This window comes from Ursus arctos, unplaced genomic scaffold, assembly GCF_023065955.2.
Source record: "Ursus arctos isolate Adak ecotype North America unplaced genomic scaffold, UrsArc2.0 scaffold_12, whole genome shotgun sequence".
NCBI lineage: Eukaryota > Metazoa > Chordata > Mammalia > Carnivora > Ursidae > Ursus > Ursus arctos.
In genome coordinates, this window is record NW_026622786.1 from 69,093,695 (window position 1) to 69,111,793 (window position 18,099).

The following is an 18,099-nucleotide window of genomic DNA, read 5'->3' on the forward strand; positions in this document are numbered from 1 at the left end:
TACTGTCATCTATGGCTAAAATATATCAGGACTAGACTAAGGTAGTTAATAAATGTTTTTGGATGTATAATCCTCCCCCCCCCCTTTTTTTTTTACCTGATCCCCTCTCTCTCTTCTGTCACACACACACACTCTCTCTCTCTCTCTCTCTTTCTCTCTCAAATATAGCTGGGGTTGCCATTATCTCCATCTTATAGATACGAACTTGAAGCATAGAAAGACTCTCTTAAGGGACATAACCAATTTTTAGCAAATCAGGATTTAGAATATAAATCTCCTAAATTCCAATTTAGTCGTTTGTAGCATCTAGGCATGATACTGTGCTTGATTTTAGAAACACAGAGGGAGAGATGAGACTCTGTTCCACAAAAGGTTGAATTACTCTGACAACCTTTGTCAAACACAATGTGCATTTGCCAAAATGGCATACTTTAATCCCTTTTCTCTGCATCAAACGAAGCAGTGATGGATTACTGTATTCCAGTGTGCGTATTTGTTTAAAGGGCAACATACAACACTGTTTAATCTTACAAAGACTATTGAATAAAAGATGCAAAAGAATACATATACTATGAGTCTATTCTTAGAAGGTACAAAACCAGGCAAATGTTAATTTTTAAATTTTGGCTGGGGATATAAAGTGGTAAAATCATGAAGAATAACAAGGAAATCATCATAAAGGGCAGGGTAGTGTTATCACTAAGCTGGGGGAGGTGGAGTGGGAAAAGGCAGGAAGTTACGATGCAGAAAGGACACACAAGGAATTTCTGGGGTTGCTGGTAGTGGAAGTTCATTTTATAACAATTTGTTCAACTGTGCATTTGTTTTATGCGCTTATTATATCTCACACTAAAAAAATGGTAAACATTAAAAACATGGCTGTATGCAGAAACAATATGATTATTTCTATAGATTGGAAGTAGAACAAAAAACCATAACAATAATTATAAATAGAACTTCCAGATCTAGAAATAAGTCGAGACAGCTGAGAATTTAACCTCCCTGGTAGTTCTTTCTTGGACTTCGTTGCTGATTTCTCCGCTTTGACATTGGTCCTCTTCTTTTGTCTGATTACTTATTCACTCTCTGGTGATCTCAAACAGTCTCATGGCTTTACATACCATCTATATGCCAGTAACTCCCAAACTAACATCTCTGCTTCTTCTAAGTTAATTCTAGACTTATATATACCCAACTACCTTTTCAACAGCTCCACTTGGATATTAAATAGGTATCTCAAATTTAACTTGTCAAAACTGAATTCATGAACAAAATTGAACTCAAGGCTGTTCTACCCTTTGCCTTCCCCATCTCAGTTGAGAGTGATCATATCTGTCTTGCTCAGGTCGAAAGCCTTGAAGCCACCTGAGACTCTTTCTTTTACATCTTCCATCTAATCATCAGGAATTCCTGTTTACTTTACCTTTAGAACATAGCCAGAATGCGACCCCTTCTCGCCACATCCACTGCTACTACCTTGATCGAAGCCCACTATCATGTCTTGCTTTGATTTACCACAGAAATCTCCTAACAGATCTTGCCCTTATCCCTGCTCCCCTACCCCCCCCCATCAATTCTCAATAGAGCAGCTGGTAATACAGGTATCTCCTGCATTTTGCAAGTTCACGTTACACCACTTGGCTTTTATGAAAGACCTACATTAGTACTTGCTTTCACTAACTGGAAGAAATCTGAAGACTTCTGCTTTTATAAAAAAGAGTGAAAAGTGACAATAGCATTCCGAGCTTGTTTTGCAGCAAGCTTTTAGAGGCAGCACACATCCCTGAGCAGTGGGAGTGGTGCTGCCTTGTTTCTTCCTTGAGAAGTGCATTCAGCCTCTCAGCATCAAGCCACTGTAACTTTGAACTGTGTCTGTGAGCATCTGTGCTTTGTCTGCTTTACTTTGTACATCCCTTAGCAAGATGTGTCGTAAGGTATCAGGAAGAAAGCCTAGGAGAAGTTATTTTTTGACTCTAGGAACACTGAAGATTTTTCCCACATAAATTAATGGTAATTGCTTCTATGCTTTATGCAATTTTGGCTTATGAAAATTTTCATAGGAACTGTGTACTTTGAAAATGCTGGGGAAACCTGTCCTTGTAAAACATAGGTAGGATTACAGTACTCCTTTGTTTAAGACCTATCTCTGGTTCCATTGTTTATACTTAGGAAGAGCCAGAGTGCTTTTTATAGTATGATCTGTGCCACTCTTCCTCTTTGACCTCATTTCTTCTAACTCTGTTCCTCACTATACTCTAACCACACTAGCTTCTTTGCTGTTCCTCAAATATACTAGACCTGCTTCCTACCTTTGGGTGTTTGCACTGGCTGCTTCCTTGCCTGAAACACTCCCCACCCGCCCTGTAGTCACCTGGTTAACCCCCTCACCTCCTTCAAGTCTTTGCTCAAATGTTGTCATCTCAAGAAGGCCTAGCTGGCAACTTGATTTAAAATTGCAACTCGAATTTCAGTCCTCCTTTCCCACTCTACTTTTCTTTTTTCCATAACAATTCTTATAGATTCTTAATAATTCTAACAAACTACATGTATTACTTACTTAAATCTGTTTTTTATTGTCTGTATAACCCCCTAAACTATAAGTTCTGGGAGGGCAGAAATATTTATCTAAGCTTGCTTACTTACGTATCCCAAATGCTTCAAGTAATGCCTGGCATATAGTTAGTGTTCACTTATTTGTTGAATGAATTTATACAAGATAATGAACCAAAAGCACTTCCATTTTGGCAGGGCCCTGGAGTCAGCCTCATAGTCTGAACTAGAGTCTAGGGAAGCACTAACCCTCCTGTGAAAAAGGCTAGAAAAAGTGGCCACTGATGCCTGCAGCTTTGGCTTGTATAGAACTGCATTTCTGTTTTGTTGTCCTGGCTAGAGAAAATGCTGCCTACATGCTCAGTAATATTGGGGATTTAACAGCAGATTATGAGTTCTCAGCTGCTGATGTGAGACTGGGTTCTGGACTTAGAATCCTTGGTTGGGGAGCTGGGTATGGGAGTAGATGGAGGCAGCCAAAAAAGCCCCTGGGTCAAAGCTGGGAGAGGGCTAACTCTGTGTGAGAATTGAGAGCAGAACATGAGACGGCTGAGCAGAGAAGAGCTGTGGAGGCTTAAAGCTTTGGGAGGTGGGGGGAGAAAGGGAGGGATGCAGTGATCAGCAGTACAGGAGATGTGCTGGGACAACGGGTGTTAAAGGGAGATTAAAGAATTTATCTCCCCTGTTTATAAGTACTTATAAGTGTTATAGACCTCCTGTTTTTTCTGTGAAATCTTAGATAAAATTTGGATTGCTTTGATGTAAGTGAATTCTTCCCAGAGAATGTGAAGAGATCGTGTATCCTGAGTCATAGTTGGCACAGGGTAAGAATAGACTGCATGTGGGGGTATTTGACATCTGGATTACATGTAATTAGGAGGAAGTGATAGGACTTAGCGATGGGTTGGGATAAGGGACAGGAATTTGTCAATGAGATCATTGGTGACCATGGAAAGAGCAGCCTCTGGAATGGTAGGTACGGAAGCCAGAATAGAGTGAGTTGGAGTGTGAATGAGAGATGAGCAAAGAAAGACAGCCCATATAGACTATTTGTTCAAGGAACTTAATTGACTGGAAGAGAATTTAGGGTTAAGGGATTATTTTTTCAAAGTTGTGTTACTAGAACTTGTTTGTATGCTGATGAGAAGGAATCATAGAGGGGTTGGAGAGGAGAAAGGAGGGCGCGTAGATACAGGTAGATTTATAGTTTCTGTGGTAGGTATAGTGGCCTTGTTTATGGGGCAGCTACTTCTTTGGCAATGCTGTAAAATACACCAGTGTTAGTAAAGTGTAAATTATTAGTGTCTTCTTTAAGGATACAGGGCCAGAGCTTCATAAGTAATTTTTTGACCTTGCAAGGGAGCCAAGACTCTTCACTGTAATTTGAGAGTTGTAGAATTTGTAGCTAGGTATTTAGATATGGGCATTCTAATAAGTTTACAGTACTATTTGAGATATGTGTGATATAACCTCAACCACATGGAGCATCATAAGGTTCTTGTCTCCTCCATGAAGCCTCTGTAAAGCAGTAAATAATTCACCCTAGCTTGATTGCTTCTCCCATGACATGAAACAGAACCTTACTGGAGTTCAGAAATCAATTTCACCTGTGTGTTCCAAAACCTGCAAGGCAGGCTTCGTGTTTTATTAATCTCTTTATCACCAGATTGTACTTTCTGTATAGTGGATTCTCAGTAATCATTTGTTGAAATTAATCAATGCCAGATAGTTTTGAGAAATAATCCCATAAGCACCAAAACTTAAAATTGTAAACATTCAGGATAGCAATTCTCTAGACCTTCATGCATTGCTCTTGACTTTCTAATATAAATTGAACAAAGTTTAACCCTCTGAAGATTTTGGGGAGTCAGGGTTCAGATGCTAAAGTCTACAAATATCCTCAGAGCTCATCAAAATATATAGGACTACTTATCCTAATGTTGAATGTCTTAGCTTACTGGGCATTTGTTTTGTGAAGTTTTAGTTTTTCATTTTATTCTGCATCTGATTTTAGCTGCTATTCTTCCCCCTTTCATTTTCTGCTGCTTCTTTGTTTTCATTTTAAAGATCTTTTTAAAGTAATGTGCACCCAACCTGCAGCTTGCCTTATAACCCTGAGATCAAGAGTCCTATGCTCTACCAACTGAGCCAGCCAGACGCCCCTCATTTTCTGCTTCTAATCAAATTAGTCTATTGATGAATCTCTTGGGAAAACTGCATATTTTAGAATTGATAAAATGAATAGACCCTAGGACTCTTCTGGGAATAAGGCTATGCACACTGGTGTATGGACTTCTCCATTCTATTCATTTACTCCTTTAGCACTTCTTGGGGGTCAGTACTGTAATAAGTGCAAAGACATAACTTTATCCTTGTCTTCAAAGAGTTTAGGGTTAATCTCTCTTAGCAACTCAGGCCTTTTTGTGATGATTCTCAGCTATATTTTAAGTAATAGTTCTTTTTCTTTTAAGGTTTGAATGATGTATTTTGCATATAAGTAATAAGGGTAGGAGTTAAACAGGAGTTGTATTAGCCATCTTAATTCAGTCTTATATGGAATCATAACTAGAATTACAAGATTTGTTTTAAGACCAAGGTTACCAAAAAAAAAAAAATAATAAAGTGTGTGTCTTTCCTTTTTTCTCTTCTATAGGAAATACAGATGAAGAGGACTGCAATTGAAGCTTTTAATGAAACAATTAAAATATTTGAAGAGCAATGTCACACACAGGAACAACATAGCAAAGAATATATTGAGCGATTTCGCAGAGAGGGGAACGAAAAGGAAATTGAACGGTAAATCTACCTAACCCATCCAAGTGCATCAGTGAGACAAGACTTCTTTTCTTCCCCAATAATCTCTTTTGTGTTTGCTTTTCACCCCCTTAAATGTCATATATGCAACTATTTGTTGTTCTCGTAATAGCACCAAACTGAACCTTCTCTTTTCAGTTTCCTTCTATGTCGACATCTTCCAAATTTTTAACTCCTGCTCATCCTTTAGGATTCAACTTACTCATCACTTTTCTAAGAAAAATTTCCCTGACTGGTTTAGAAGCTTTTTGTCCCTACCCCGACAGTATCTGGTCCTGATCCTACTGTAACATTTACTGAAGATCATAACCACTAAACTGCAAGCTTGGTGGTGGAATGAGGAAGGTGGCTTATTTTCCCTGATAGCTCTAGCACTTCCTTTGGTCCCTGAGAGTACATGGTGATGCTCACTGAATTTTTGTTGAACTGAAAATCAACAGCAGCACTCTGAGAATAAATTGGAGGCTGAACAAAACCGTGGGCAGGAAGACCAGCTTGACTATTGCAGGTGACTACAGTGTTTGTGGTCATCAGGTTAAATGATGGTGAGGGCCTGAACCAGAGCAATGGCAGGAAAGGAGGGGGAATTAATAGAAATGCTGAAGACTTGATACCTGACCAGATATGATAGGTGTGGAAGAAGTCAAAAATTATTCCTAGATTTCTAATATGAATCAATAAGGAATGATGTTATTCACCAAAATAGGAGGTGCATGAGGAAAGTTCAGGGTTGGAACCAATGAGTCTGAGGTTCCTGTGAGGACCCAAATGGAGTTGTCTGAGAGGCAGATAGCTGGTTATTTGGTTTTGGAACTCAAGGTACAGAAAGGATTTGGGAGGCATAAGTGTGTAGGTGATAGTAGATGCCAAGATTACACAGAGAGAGTGAGTAGCATGAGAAGTATTGGGTCTGGCAACTAAAAGGATATTGGAAGTCTTTGTCAAAGCAAATGTAGTGGAATGTTGGGAGACTGAGCCAGATAACAGTGGGCTAAGGAATGAAAAAACGAATAATAAATAAAAATGAATCATCTGCAAGGGAAAAGCAAAATTATTTCTCATACTAGCACCGAAGTGTCAGTGAACTTCTGTGTGCATGAGAATAGGGCTAATACTGTTGAGGCAGTATAGCTTAATGGTTAAAACCATGGGCTTGAATTCTATATTGATCATTTACTAGCTGTGTGACCTTAGGTAAGTTACTTAACTCTCTGAGCCTGCTTCCTCCTCTATAAACTGTAGATAATATCTTTTTGAAATGCTATGAGAATCAGGAGATAGACACACACACATGTATACTTATGGTACAGAAAGGCATGTGTGTGTGTATCTTGGCATAGGCTATCATTAAATAGCCATTATTATTAAGAATGAAGGGATAGAAAAGAACTTGTAGTTTTGTTGCAAAGGGAGGTAAAGTAGCTGATGATGTTTTAATAGTAATAAAAAAACATATTTTTGAGTGACAAATGAGTGATGCGGACAGTTACTGCCTTCAGAGCACAGCAAGACTTTGTGTGCTGGAAAAGCTTATAGTCATTATCTGCTGAGTGCTGGCCAAGACGTACAGGCACCGTGTGGTCCTTTTTACATGTATTACCACATTTAATTCACATACTAACTGAGTGAAGTAGGTACTATTGTAGACACCCATTTTAAACAGATGAGGAAATGAAGGCACAGAGAAGCTGAATAACTTGCCCATGGCCATGCAGTAAGTGGCAGGGCAGAGATCCAGACTTAGGCAGGCAGGCTGACTGCAAAGCTGTTGCTCGTAACTGTTACATCGTGCTGCCTCTTGAAGATCATACGTACAGCTTTACTTGTTCAGTCATGACTGGATCCAGGGCCCAAACAAGCTCATCAGGACTTTCTCTCATATTCTGTCTTTTGCCTTAGTTTTTCTCTGTATTGGCTTCATCCTCAGGCAGGCTTTCCCTATGAGGTGGCAGTATAGCTGCTGGGAGTCCTAGAATCACATATTTATAACTTAGCAATCTCAGTGGGAAGAGAGAATCTCTGTTTACAATAGTTTTAGCAAACTAGAATTGACTCTCATTGGGTCAGTTAGGGTATGATTTCCATTCCTGAACCAGCCACTGTGGCCTGAGGGTAAGGATAGGATGTAATGGAATACTCTTAATGGCTGGGCTGGGTTGTGTGAATATTCACCTGTGACTCTGAGATGGGGGCAGGAGCCCTTACCTACAGGGAACATCAAGGTGCCATTACCAACAGAATGAGAATGGATATGGACTGGGCAAAAACAGATGTCTACCACACTTAAGGTATTAGGACTATGCTCACATTATAGAACGTTTCTGCTTGGTTCCTGTTTTAGCCTTACTGTGTCAATATTTTCACAGAATTATGATGAATTATGACAAATTGAAATCACGTCTGGGTGAGATTCATGATAGCAAAATGCGTCTAGAGCAGGATTTGAAGAAACAAGCTTTGGACAACCGGGAAATAGATAAAAAAATGAACAGCATCAAACCTGACCTGATCCAGCTGCGCAAGATCCGAGATCAGCACCTTGTGTGAGTAGTCTGGGCCTGTATGGGAGAAACACCAGCACCAGATTACTGCTGGCACTAGACATGTTAGAGGGAGAGGAAGAGATTTGTAATTGAGAACTGGCCAGTGAGATTTTAAGAATACAGGAAAGCAATCCTGGGTGTACTTGGTGGTACCAGAGTTTACCTAAAGTCAACATGTGGGGCAAACCAGAATGTAGCATTCTAGATTCTAGTCCATACAAATGGGAAATCTCAGAGGATGGGTGTGGCATGAGCAATGTAGTATAGCTTAAAAAGGACAGGTTAGTGTTTACTTAAATACAAAAACCAGAATCTTTGATTACATAGTAAACCACAGAAATAGAAATCACCCCTCATGAGCACAGACAAGAATACTAAGAGTGAGGGCCTACAAATAAGTATACAGAACAGTCTCTTAAAGGGTTTTTATATCTAAGAAATGAAATTCTGTATTCAAGTAATAGAAATGTGCCAATGGCAGACATGCAAGATAATTTGACCTAAGGAGTGAAACTCAACTTTTTAATATTACAGAAAACTGTTTGTTAGCTAGATATAGGGATATTACTCAACTATAGATTGAAAGCTATATTATCAGAACAAGGTGTTAGATTTTTAGGACAAATGACTGTCTTAGAGAATCCACGAGAAAGGAAAATATATTAGGTTTTGTTCTAGGTAATGAATAGACTGCTACGAAATATGTTTATAGGTGACTTTCGTGCATGTAACACAACTTGATTCAAACTCTTGGTAGAAGACAAAGTAAAGACCTCTGACTGGATTTTCCTTAGACTTCAGGGTTTCTTTGTATGAAAAAGGGAGAGGGGAGATAATAAAAAGCTTAGAGGTGGGGAACAGTGGCTATTGAGTTTCAGTAGAGTAAAATTTAAGGTGATAAGTTTTGGGGGCAAACAATTAGAACTATGCTGTGCTGAGTAGTTTTTAGTAACCCCTCTCTAGAGATCACTTCAGTTTGCTGTTGTGGCCAAAAAAAAAAAAAAAAAAAAGTCAAGCAAGTACACATGGCATATAGAAGAGCTTTGGAAACAAGGCAAGCAGGTACTTTGACTAAAATCAGGGTGTGTCTGCTCTTGGAAAGGTTATGTGATTCTGGTCACATAATGAAGCTGAAGAAAGGCCCAAGAAGAAGGCTTATGCCACGGACCAAAAGAATGAATGGTAGCCCTTGTTTGCTCTGGAAAGTGATGAGATTATTAAAAAATATACCATCCCAAAAGGCATGAATAAGTGTGGCAAACTAGACCTTGAAAAGTTCCTTTAACGAGTTATGTAAACTAAATATAAGAGTTCAGATAATACCATGGGTGATAAATCATTATCTGCTAATAAAGATAACTAGGGTATTTAGGGAGATATTTATTGAGTATCTACTATATGCTGGCACTGTTTTCAGCATTGGGAATAGCCATGAACAATAGGACAGAGACCCCTTTCTTAAAAGCAGCTTACATTTTAGTGGGGGAGACCAGCCTAAGTGAAAATATAAAATAATGAATTTCACGCAAGTGCTATGAAGATGATAGAATAAAGTAAAATATAGAGAATGAGTGACAAGGGGACTGCCTTAGTTAGGATAATTAGGGTAGTCCTCCCTGAGGAGATGATGTTTATGAGGAGACCTAAATGATCAGGAGCCTGGTTGGAGGATGGTGAAGAATGAAAAAGTTTTTATACTCGCTCAAATTTTTAGACCAGTGGCCATGTCAGTGGAACTAAATTTAATGGTATGTTGTTTTACATCTAAAATTTTGGTATATTTTAAAATACTATGATTTGGGGCGCCTGGGTGGCTCAGTCAGTTAAGCGTCTGCCTTTGGCTCAGATCATGATCTCAGGGTCCTGGGATTGACACATTGGGCTCTCTGCTTAGCAGGGAGTCTGCTTCTCCCTCTACCCCTTCCCCCTGCTCGTGATCTATCTCTCTTTCATGTTCTCTCTCTAATAAATAAAATCTTTAAAAAAATGATTCCTTAAAAAAAATAAAATACTATGATTTGCCTAGTGATGAGGTAAATTTGTATTAATTACTCAGATTGCCATCCTGAGTTTCTTGTGGCTTGCTTAGGTACAAGAACAGACCTTGAAATTGTTTTAGAATGTTTAACTCAGTATAGTGGGCCACACAGGAATTGAGTCTTCTGGCTTAGCGGGGATTGCAAATGTGACACCGTGCTCACATAACCAATGATTTCAGAAACAGATGTCCCTGTGTGTTTGAGTACAAGTATATATGTGCTTATGGTGGTACAATCTTCTAGAAAAGGAAAATGAAACATGAGAGAAGTGCGTAATTTCAAGTAACTCCCTGTGTTTCTGCTTTTTTGCAGAAAGTTGGAGGAAGAGTTAAGGAGAAACTAGTTTAAGGAAATCTCGGGCCACTTTCAGTGGGAGTGGGTTAAAATAAGAGGTTCCTGGACTCCGGAAATTTGGTTGGCTTGGACATGTCTACTTCAGGCTGAGTTTGCACAGATACTGACAGTGATGTCTTCCTTCTGGCAGATGGCTCAATCACAAAGGAGTGAGACAGAAGCGCCTAAATGCCTGGCTGGGAATCAAGAATGAGGAGGCTGATGAGTAAGTTCTCTACCTTTCTATCAGAGGGTTTTGTTCCCCATCTAAGACATGGGCCTTTATACATGCTAAATGTTGACTCTCATTGTCACTTGAGGACATTGAATCAAGAACTTTGCACCTCTTTTAAATTGAATTGCTACAGGCACTTGAGGTCAGAGACCTGCTGAGCCACGTGACCTGACGTGAAAGCTGCATGCATAAACATTGCTCATTCAGACATTCCTGTGTCAGCTGACTGGATGAGATGCGTGAATTTTGTGCTTTCTGCAAATAATGAAGTTATTATTTGCAAATAGCAAATAATGAAGTTATTAAAAAACGTCCAAGAAATTGTAGTTTTACTTTGTCATTTCGTGGTTAAAGATTTAGAAGAGTGTTTTATTCATGAGTTTGCTTTTAGATGTAGGTAACCTGATTGTTAGAATAATATTTTAACATTTAATTTTTAGGACCTATTTTATCAATGAGGAAGATGAAAACCTGCCCCATTATGATGAGAAAACCTGGTTTGTTGAGGATATCAATCGAGTACAAGCAGAGGACTTGCTTTATGGGAAACCTGATGGTGCATTTTTAATTCGTGAGAGTAGCAAGAAAGGATGTTATGCTTGCTCTGTGGTGTAAGTCTTCTCTGGGGGTTTAACATTTTGAAAATTTCTGCATTGATTAATAGAAACTCAGCCCTTCATAAAATTCAGTTAAAATTATTTGAAGTACAGTAATGAGGACCTATGGCTTAGACCTTTAATATTTGTATAAAGAAAACGATTAGTTGCTTTAGGAGAAAAGATATCTGAAATTATTTGGGGGATTTTAATTTCAAATGGTAAGCAGATTAGCCCTGCAATGTTGCTATTGTATTTTCAGGTATTTGTGAAAAGTAATGTGAGATCTTCAATTGAAAGATCGTCTAAGGAGGGGTGCCTGGCTGGCTCAGTCAGTAGAGGGTGTGACCCTTGATCTCAGGGTCATCAGTTCAAGCTCTACATTGGTTGTGGAGCCTACTTTAAATAGATAAATTAGTTGAAAAAAATTTTTTAAAAAAGATCACATAATTTTGTAGTAGTCTCCTGCATGTTTAATTTGGGCTTCTGTGTCAGTTTAAGTAAGGCTTGATTAGAACTGTTTTTACTTCAGAAGAACAACTATCTAAATTTTGCACTTACGTAGTATTCTGTTGGGGTAGTGATCAAAAATGTTGGGTATTTTCCATAAGATGCTATTATGACTTTGTTTGGAAAAGCCTGTTTTATTAGTTTCCATCCATCCATCCATTTATTTATTTAATTAGATTTATTTATTTGAGAGAGCGCCAAGTGTGTGAGAGTAGGGGGAGGGACAGAGGGAGAGAATCTTCTAGCAGACTCCCTGCTGAGCACGGAGCCCACTGCGGTGAGGCCTGATCCCACCCTAGCACCCTTGAGATCACAACCTGAGCCAAGATGAAGAGTCTGAAGCTTAACTGACTGAGCCAACCAGGTGCCTCTGTTAGTTTCCTTTTAATGGAAAGGAAATTCTGGGGACAACTAACCATGCCTGTCACATTTTGCCTAAGTGTTGTATATACTCCTTTATTGACAAAGACCACACTTAGAGTGAAAGTATAGTATGATTGTTATGAGAGCAAGCTTTGGTACCAAATATATTGCATTCAAATCCTGACTCTACTTACCAGATGTGTGACCCAGGGTAAATTACTTAGCCTTTCTTTGTCCCATGTCCTTATCTGAAAAATAAGAATAATAATATCTACTTGAGGGTTTTTATAAATATTAAATGAGTTAATATATGTAATTTGCTTTGATCAGTGTTGGTCCATAATAAGTGAATGTTATCTACCAATATCATGATAATGATCCTACTGATGGACATGTCAGAAAGCAAGCAAAAATAACAAAATGATTTTGCCCTCAAAGAGGGCAAGGTGGTGAGGATGGACAAAGCCCCTCATGTTAACAGAGTGCTCAGTGCTTTACATGATCATTTGTCCTTAGTGGTCTATCTATGGAGTCAGAGTTTGAATCCAAGTTTACCTGGTTTCAAAGCCCATGTTTTTCCATTTCACCATACTTTCTTCATTTCACAATTAAATATCCAAGATAAATAGAATTCACTGTGAAATAGGTATCATCAGCAGGCTGTAATATGAAGAACTGCTAATTCTTGTGGAGATGGAGAGGGTTGGGAGGTTTTATAGAAGTTGTAACATTAGAACTGGACTTTGAAAGGATGAATAATGGGATATCTATGGGCAGAATATGGGGGAGGACTTGAAAAGTGCGTTGGATTACTGTTTTGCAAAGATACAATTATTTAAATATTTTTTAAAGATTTATTTATTTAAGAGAGACAAAGAGTGGGAGTGAGTAAGCATGCAAGCAGGGGGAGGAGCAGAGGAAGAGGGGAAGCGGACTCCCCACTGAGCACGGAGCCTGACTTGGGACTTGGTCCAGGACCCTGAGATCATGACCTGAGCTGAAACCAAGAGTCAGATGCTTAACAGACTCAACCACCCAGGTGCCCCTACAATTATTTAAAACATTCTTTTCTCTCTAACCTGGGCTGCTTAAGTTACCTGAGTGGAAATGCTTAAGTTATCTGAGTGGAAATGTCAGGATAGGATGGTTCTTACAGAAATTGAGATCTTTTAAAAATAATAAGAAGAAAGGCAATAAGCCCATTGCGTTGGTACCCTCACCTTCACCCAGGTCATTGGATGGCATCCTGTGGGTTAAGGACTTTGGTTGGTGGAAGGTGCTGCCCAGCAGCTCAGCTAATTCCTGGGAGACCAAGGAGCAGCTTGAGTATCTTGAGGAGGTGTATTCTTTTTCTCCTTCCTTTACCCACAGACTTGACCAGACTTAAGTCCACAGCAATGTGGATTTCCCTTGCTTATGAATACCACCTGCAGTTTTATATCATGTTGGCATTCACACTGAGGGTGGTTGGAAGCAAAAGAGTCTGGCATCACAAAGACTCCTGCTTGTTTGCCAGCCATTCTGGTTACAGGAAGCCTGCCTACAGTAATATCCCAGTATACTTAGAACATTTGCTGAAGTAGGAATATGAGTATGTTCAGTTTTTTAGATTTTCATAGCAAAATTAACATGATCATGTAGTAGGAAGTCACACATGGAACTCATTTGTTCTTCCATTTTAATTTCTATTAATGATATCATCAAGAAGCCCAAGAAGAAATTGCTTAACTCTACAGCCTTCTTAGGGTAAAGACCTGCAGCTAGCAATGCCTGTATTCACTAGGTTAAGGATTCAGGTAGTGAGCACTTGTGATCCTTATTGCCATTTGGGATAAGAAATTTGATTAGAGATAGAACTAACAGATCAGAAAGGTAGCAGAAGATCTGAACGATATTATAAAACAACTAGATCTAATAGACCTATCCAGAACATTCCACCTAACAACAGCAGAATACACATTCTTCTTAAGTGCACATGAAACATTATCCAGGATAGGCCATAGGTTAGGCCACAGTCTCGATACATTTAAAAGTAATGAAATCCCACAAAATATGTTTTCTAACCATAGTGGAAAGAAACTAGAAATCAAAAACAGCAGGAAATTTGGGAAATCCTCAAATGTGGACAGTAAACAACACATTCCTAAATAACCAATGGATCAAAAAAAAAAGAAAACAAGGGAAATTAGAAAATACTTTGAGATGAGTAAAAACAGAAACACAACTTATCAAAATTCACAGAATTCAGCTAAAGCAGTGCTAAATGATAAATTTATAACCGTAAACATTTATGTTAAAAAAAGGAGATCACATATTAATAAAGTAACCTTCCACCTTAAGAGACTAAAAAAGGAAGAGCAAACTAAACCCAAGCAAAAAGAAGGGAATAATAAAGATTAGAATGGAAGTAAATGAAATAGAGAGTAGAAAACAATTGAGAAAATCAGTGAAACCAAAAGTTGGGATAGAACTGAATTATAACCTCTAGCTAAACTGCCCCCATCCCCACAGAGAAGAAACAAATTACTAAAATCAAGATGAAAGAGGGGTCATTACTTATTGTCCTTATAGAAGTAAAAAAAAGATAATGAGGGAATGCTATAAACAATCATATACCAAAAATTAAAACCCAGATGAAATGGACAAATTCCTGGAAGCACACAAACCACCAAAATGGACTTAAGAGGAAACAGAAAATTTGAATAGAACTATAACAAGAAATTGAATTAATAATTTAAAAAAAGCTACCCACAAAGAAAAGCCCAGGCCCAATTGTCTTCACTGGTGAGTTCTGCCAAATATTTAAAAAAAAAAAAAAATTAACAGATGTCCTTCACAAACTCCCCCCCCCCCCCAAAAAAAGAGGAGAGAACACTTCCCAACTCATTTCACGAGGGCAGTATTACTGTGATACCAAAACCAGACAAAAATATCACAAGTTAACTATGGACCAATATCCGTTAGGAACATAGAAACAAAAATCCTCAACAGAATACTAGCAAGGCAACTCCAGCAGCATATAAGGATTATATACCCTGACTAAGTAGAATTCATCCCAGGAAGGCAAGGGCATTTTCAACATAAAAGAAAACAAAAGACAAAATAATGAACATAATATACCGCATTAATAGAATAAAGGACAAAAATCACATGATTATTTCAGTAGAATCACAAAAAGCATTTGACACAATCTAGCACTCTTTCATGTTAAAAAAAAAAAAGGATGAACAACCTAGGAATAGGAGGGTACTTCCCCAAATTGTTAAAGGTAACTATGAAAACCTCAGAGCTAATATACTTACTGGTGAAAGATAGTGCTTTCCCCTAAGATCAGGAAGAAAACAAAGATCCACTCTCACCATTTCTAACCATCATTGTACAAAAGGTTCTAGTTAGGGTAATTGGACAAGAAAAGTAAAAAGCATCCAGTTTGGTAAGGAAGATGTAAACTATTAGAGTTAACAAATAAGTTCGGCAAGGTTGCAGGTTAAAAGATCAGAATTCAAAAATCAGTTGTATTTCTAAATACCATTAATAAACAATCTGGAAATGAAATGAAGAAGGCATGCTACATATAGTATCATCAAAAATACCTAGGATTAAAACAAAAAGAAGTGCAAGAGCTGTATGGTGAAAACTATAAAACATCATTGAAGGAACTTAAAGGGAGACCTAAGTAAGTGGAAAGACATCCTGTGTTCATGGATTAAAAGATGTAATATTGTTAAGATAGAAATAACTTCCCAAATTGATCTACATGTTCAGTGTAATCCCTATCAAAAATCCCAGCTGGACTTTTGCAGAAATTGACAAAATGATCCTACAATTTATAAGAAAGTACAAGGGCTCCAGCACAGCCAAAATGATCTTGAAAGAATATAAAAAGTTGAAGTACACCTCCTGATTTCAAAACTTACAAAACAAAGGTGTAGTAATCAAAATTGTGAGGTGCTAACAAGGATAAACATTTAGATCAATGAATAGAATTGAGAGTCAAGAAATAAACCCTTATATTTATGGTCAGTTGGTTTTTAACAAGGGTCTCAAGACCATTCAATGGGGAAGAAATAGTGACTTTAACACATGAAGCTGGGATAACTGGAAAGCCATATGCAAAAGAATAAAGTTGGACCCCTACCTCACATCATATATAAAAATTAACTCAAAATGGATAATAGACCTAAATGTAAGAGTTAAAGTATAAAATACTTCAAAAACATAGGCATAAACCCTTGTGACTTTGAATTAGGTAGTGGTTTCTTACAAACCAAAAGCACAAACAGCAAAAGAAGAACTAGATAAATTTGATTTCACCATAATTAAAAACATTTTATATCAAAGGGCACTATCAAAGTGAAAACACAACCCACAGATTGGGAGAAAATATTTGCAAATTATGTATCTGTTAAGCAACTAGTGTCTAAATCATAACCCTTAACTGTAAAAAAAAAAAAAACAGAACAAAAACAAAAACCAAGGGCCTCAATTTAAAAATTGGATGGATATTTAAAAAAATGGACATTTAAAAAAACGCCAAAGGATTTGGATAGACATTAAAAAAAATTCATGTACAATTAACATAGTGTTACGTTAGTTTCAAGTGTGCTACGTAGTTCAACAATTCTATACGTTTCTCAGAGTTAAGCAAGATAACTTGTGCTTTTAATCCCCTTTATCTATTTCACCCATCCCCCTATCCACCTTCCCTCTGGTAACCACCAATTCTCTGTATTTAAGAGTCTGAGGGTTTTTTGGTCTTTTTTCCCCCCTTGTTTGTTCATTTGTTTTGTTTCTTAAATTCCACATGAGTAAGATCATATGGTTATTTGTCTTTCTCTGACTGATTTCACTTAGTATCATACCTTCCAGGTCCATCCATGTTGTCGCAAGTGGTAAGATGTTATTCTTTTTTATGGCTGAGTAACATTCCTCTATGTGTGTATCTCTTATATCTTCTTTATTCATCTATCTTGATGGACACTTGGGTTGCTTCCATATCTTGGCTATTGTAAATAATGCTTCAGTAAAATAGGGGTGCATGTGTCTTTTTTGGTGAAGAAAATCATCAACAGAAAAAGGCAACCTACTGACTGAGAGAAGACATTTGCAAATGATATATCCAGTGAGGGGTTAATATCCAAAATATATAAAGAATTTAGACAACTCAACACACAAAAAACCCAAATAACCCAATTAAAAATGGGCAGGAGACCTGAACATTTTTCCAAAGAAGACATACAGAGGGCCAACAGACACATGAAGAGATACTCAACATCACTTATCCTCAGGGAAATGCAAATCAAAGCCACAATGAGATACCACCTCACACCTGGCAGAATGGCTAAAATCAACAACACAAGAAACAACAGGTGTTGGCAAGGATGTGGAGAGAAAAGAGCCCTTGTGTACTGTTGGTGGGAATGCAAACTGGTGCAGCCACTCTGGAAGACAGTATGGAGGTTCCTTAAAAGATTAAAAATAGAACTACCCTATGACTCAGTAATAGCACTACTGAGAACTTAACCAAAGAAAATAGATATTCCTTTAAAGAAGATCTATAAATAATCAATAAACATATGAAAAGATGCTCCACATCATTAGTCCTTAGGGAAGTACAAATCAAAACCACAATGAGATACCACTAGGATTATTATAATAAAAAAGGACAATAACAAGGGTTGACAAGGATGTATAGAAATTGGAACCCTCAGTGCGCCTGGGTAGCGCAGTCCTTAAGTGTCTGCCTTCGGCTCAGGGCGTGGTCCCTGCGTTCTGGGATCGAGTCCCACATCGGGCTCCTTGGCTGGGAGCCTCCTTCTTCCTCTCCCACTCCTCTGCTGTGTTCCCTCTCTCGCTGGCTGTCTCTCTGTCACATAAATAAATAAAAATCTTAAAAAAAAAAAAATTGGAACCCTCGTACACTGCTGGCTAGAGTATAAAATGGTGCAACCACTTTGGAAGACAGTTTGGCAGTTCCTCAAAAAGAGATACCTATGACTCAGCAGTTCCACGCCTGGCTCTCTAGCCAAGAGAATTAAAAACGTACGTCCGTACAAAACCTTGTACACAAATGTAGAGCAGCATTATTCATAATAGTCAAAAAGTAGAAACAACCC

General features: G+C 38.1%; 1 protein-coding gene across 4 annotated transcripts in view; it reads left to right on the top strand.

Annotated features, from left to right (window-relative positions):
* The window catches only part of PIK3R3 (phosphoinositide-3-kinase regulatory subunit 3), a 155,995-nt gene that overhangs the window by 130,818 nt on the left and 7,078 nt on the right, over positions 1 to 18,099 (top strand). For all 4 annotated transcript variants that reach the window (XR_008958848.1, XM_048220282.2, XM_026498190.4 and 1 more), the window contains exons 6-9: positions 5,204 to 5,346; positions 7,731 to 7,907; positions 10,431 to 10,505; positions 10,955 to 11,125. Coding sequence is in view for 3 of the 4 variants with exons in the window: in XM_048220282.2 (XP_048076239.2) it covers positions 5,204 to 5,346; positions 7,731 to 7,907; positions 10,431 to 10,505; positions 10,955 to 11,125 (566 nt within the window). In the remaining variant the exon portion in view is untranslated. The remainder of the gene's footprint in view (positions 1 to 5,203; positions 5,347 to 7,730; positions 7,908 to 10,430; positions 10,506 to 10,954; positions 11,126 to 18,099) is intronic.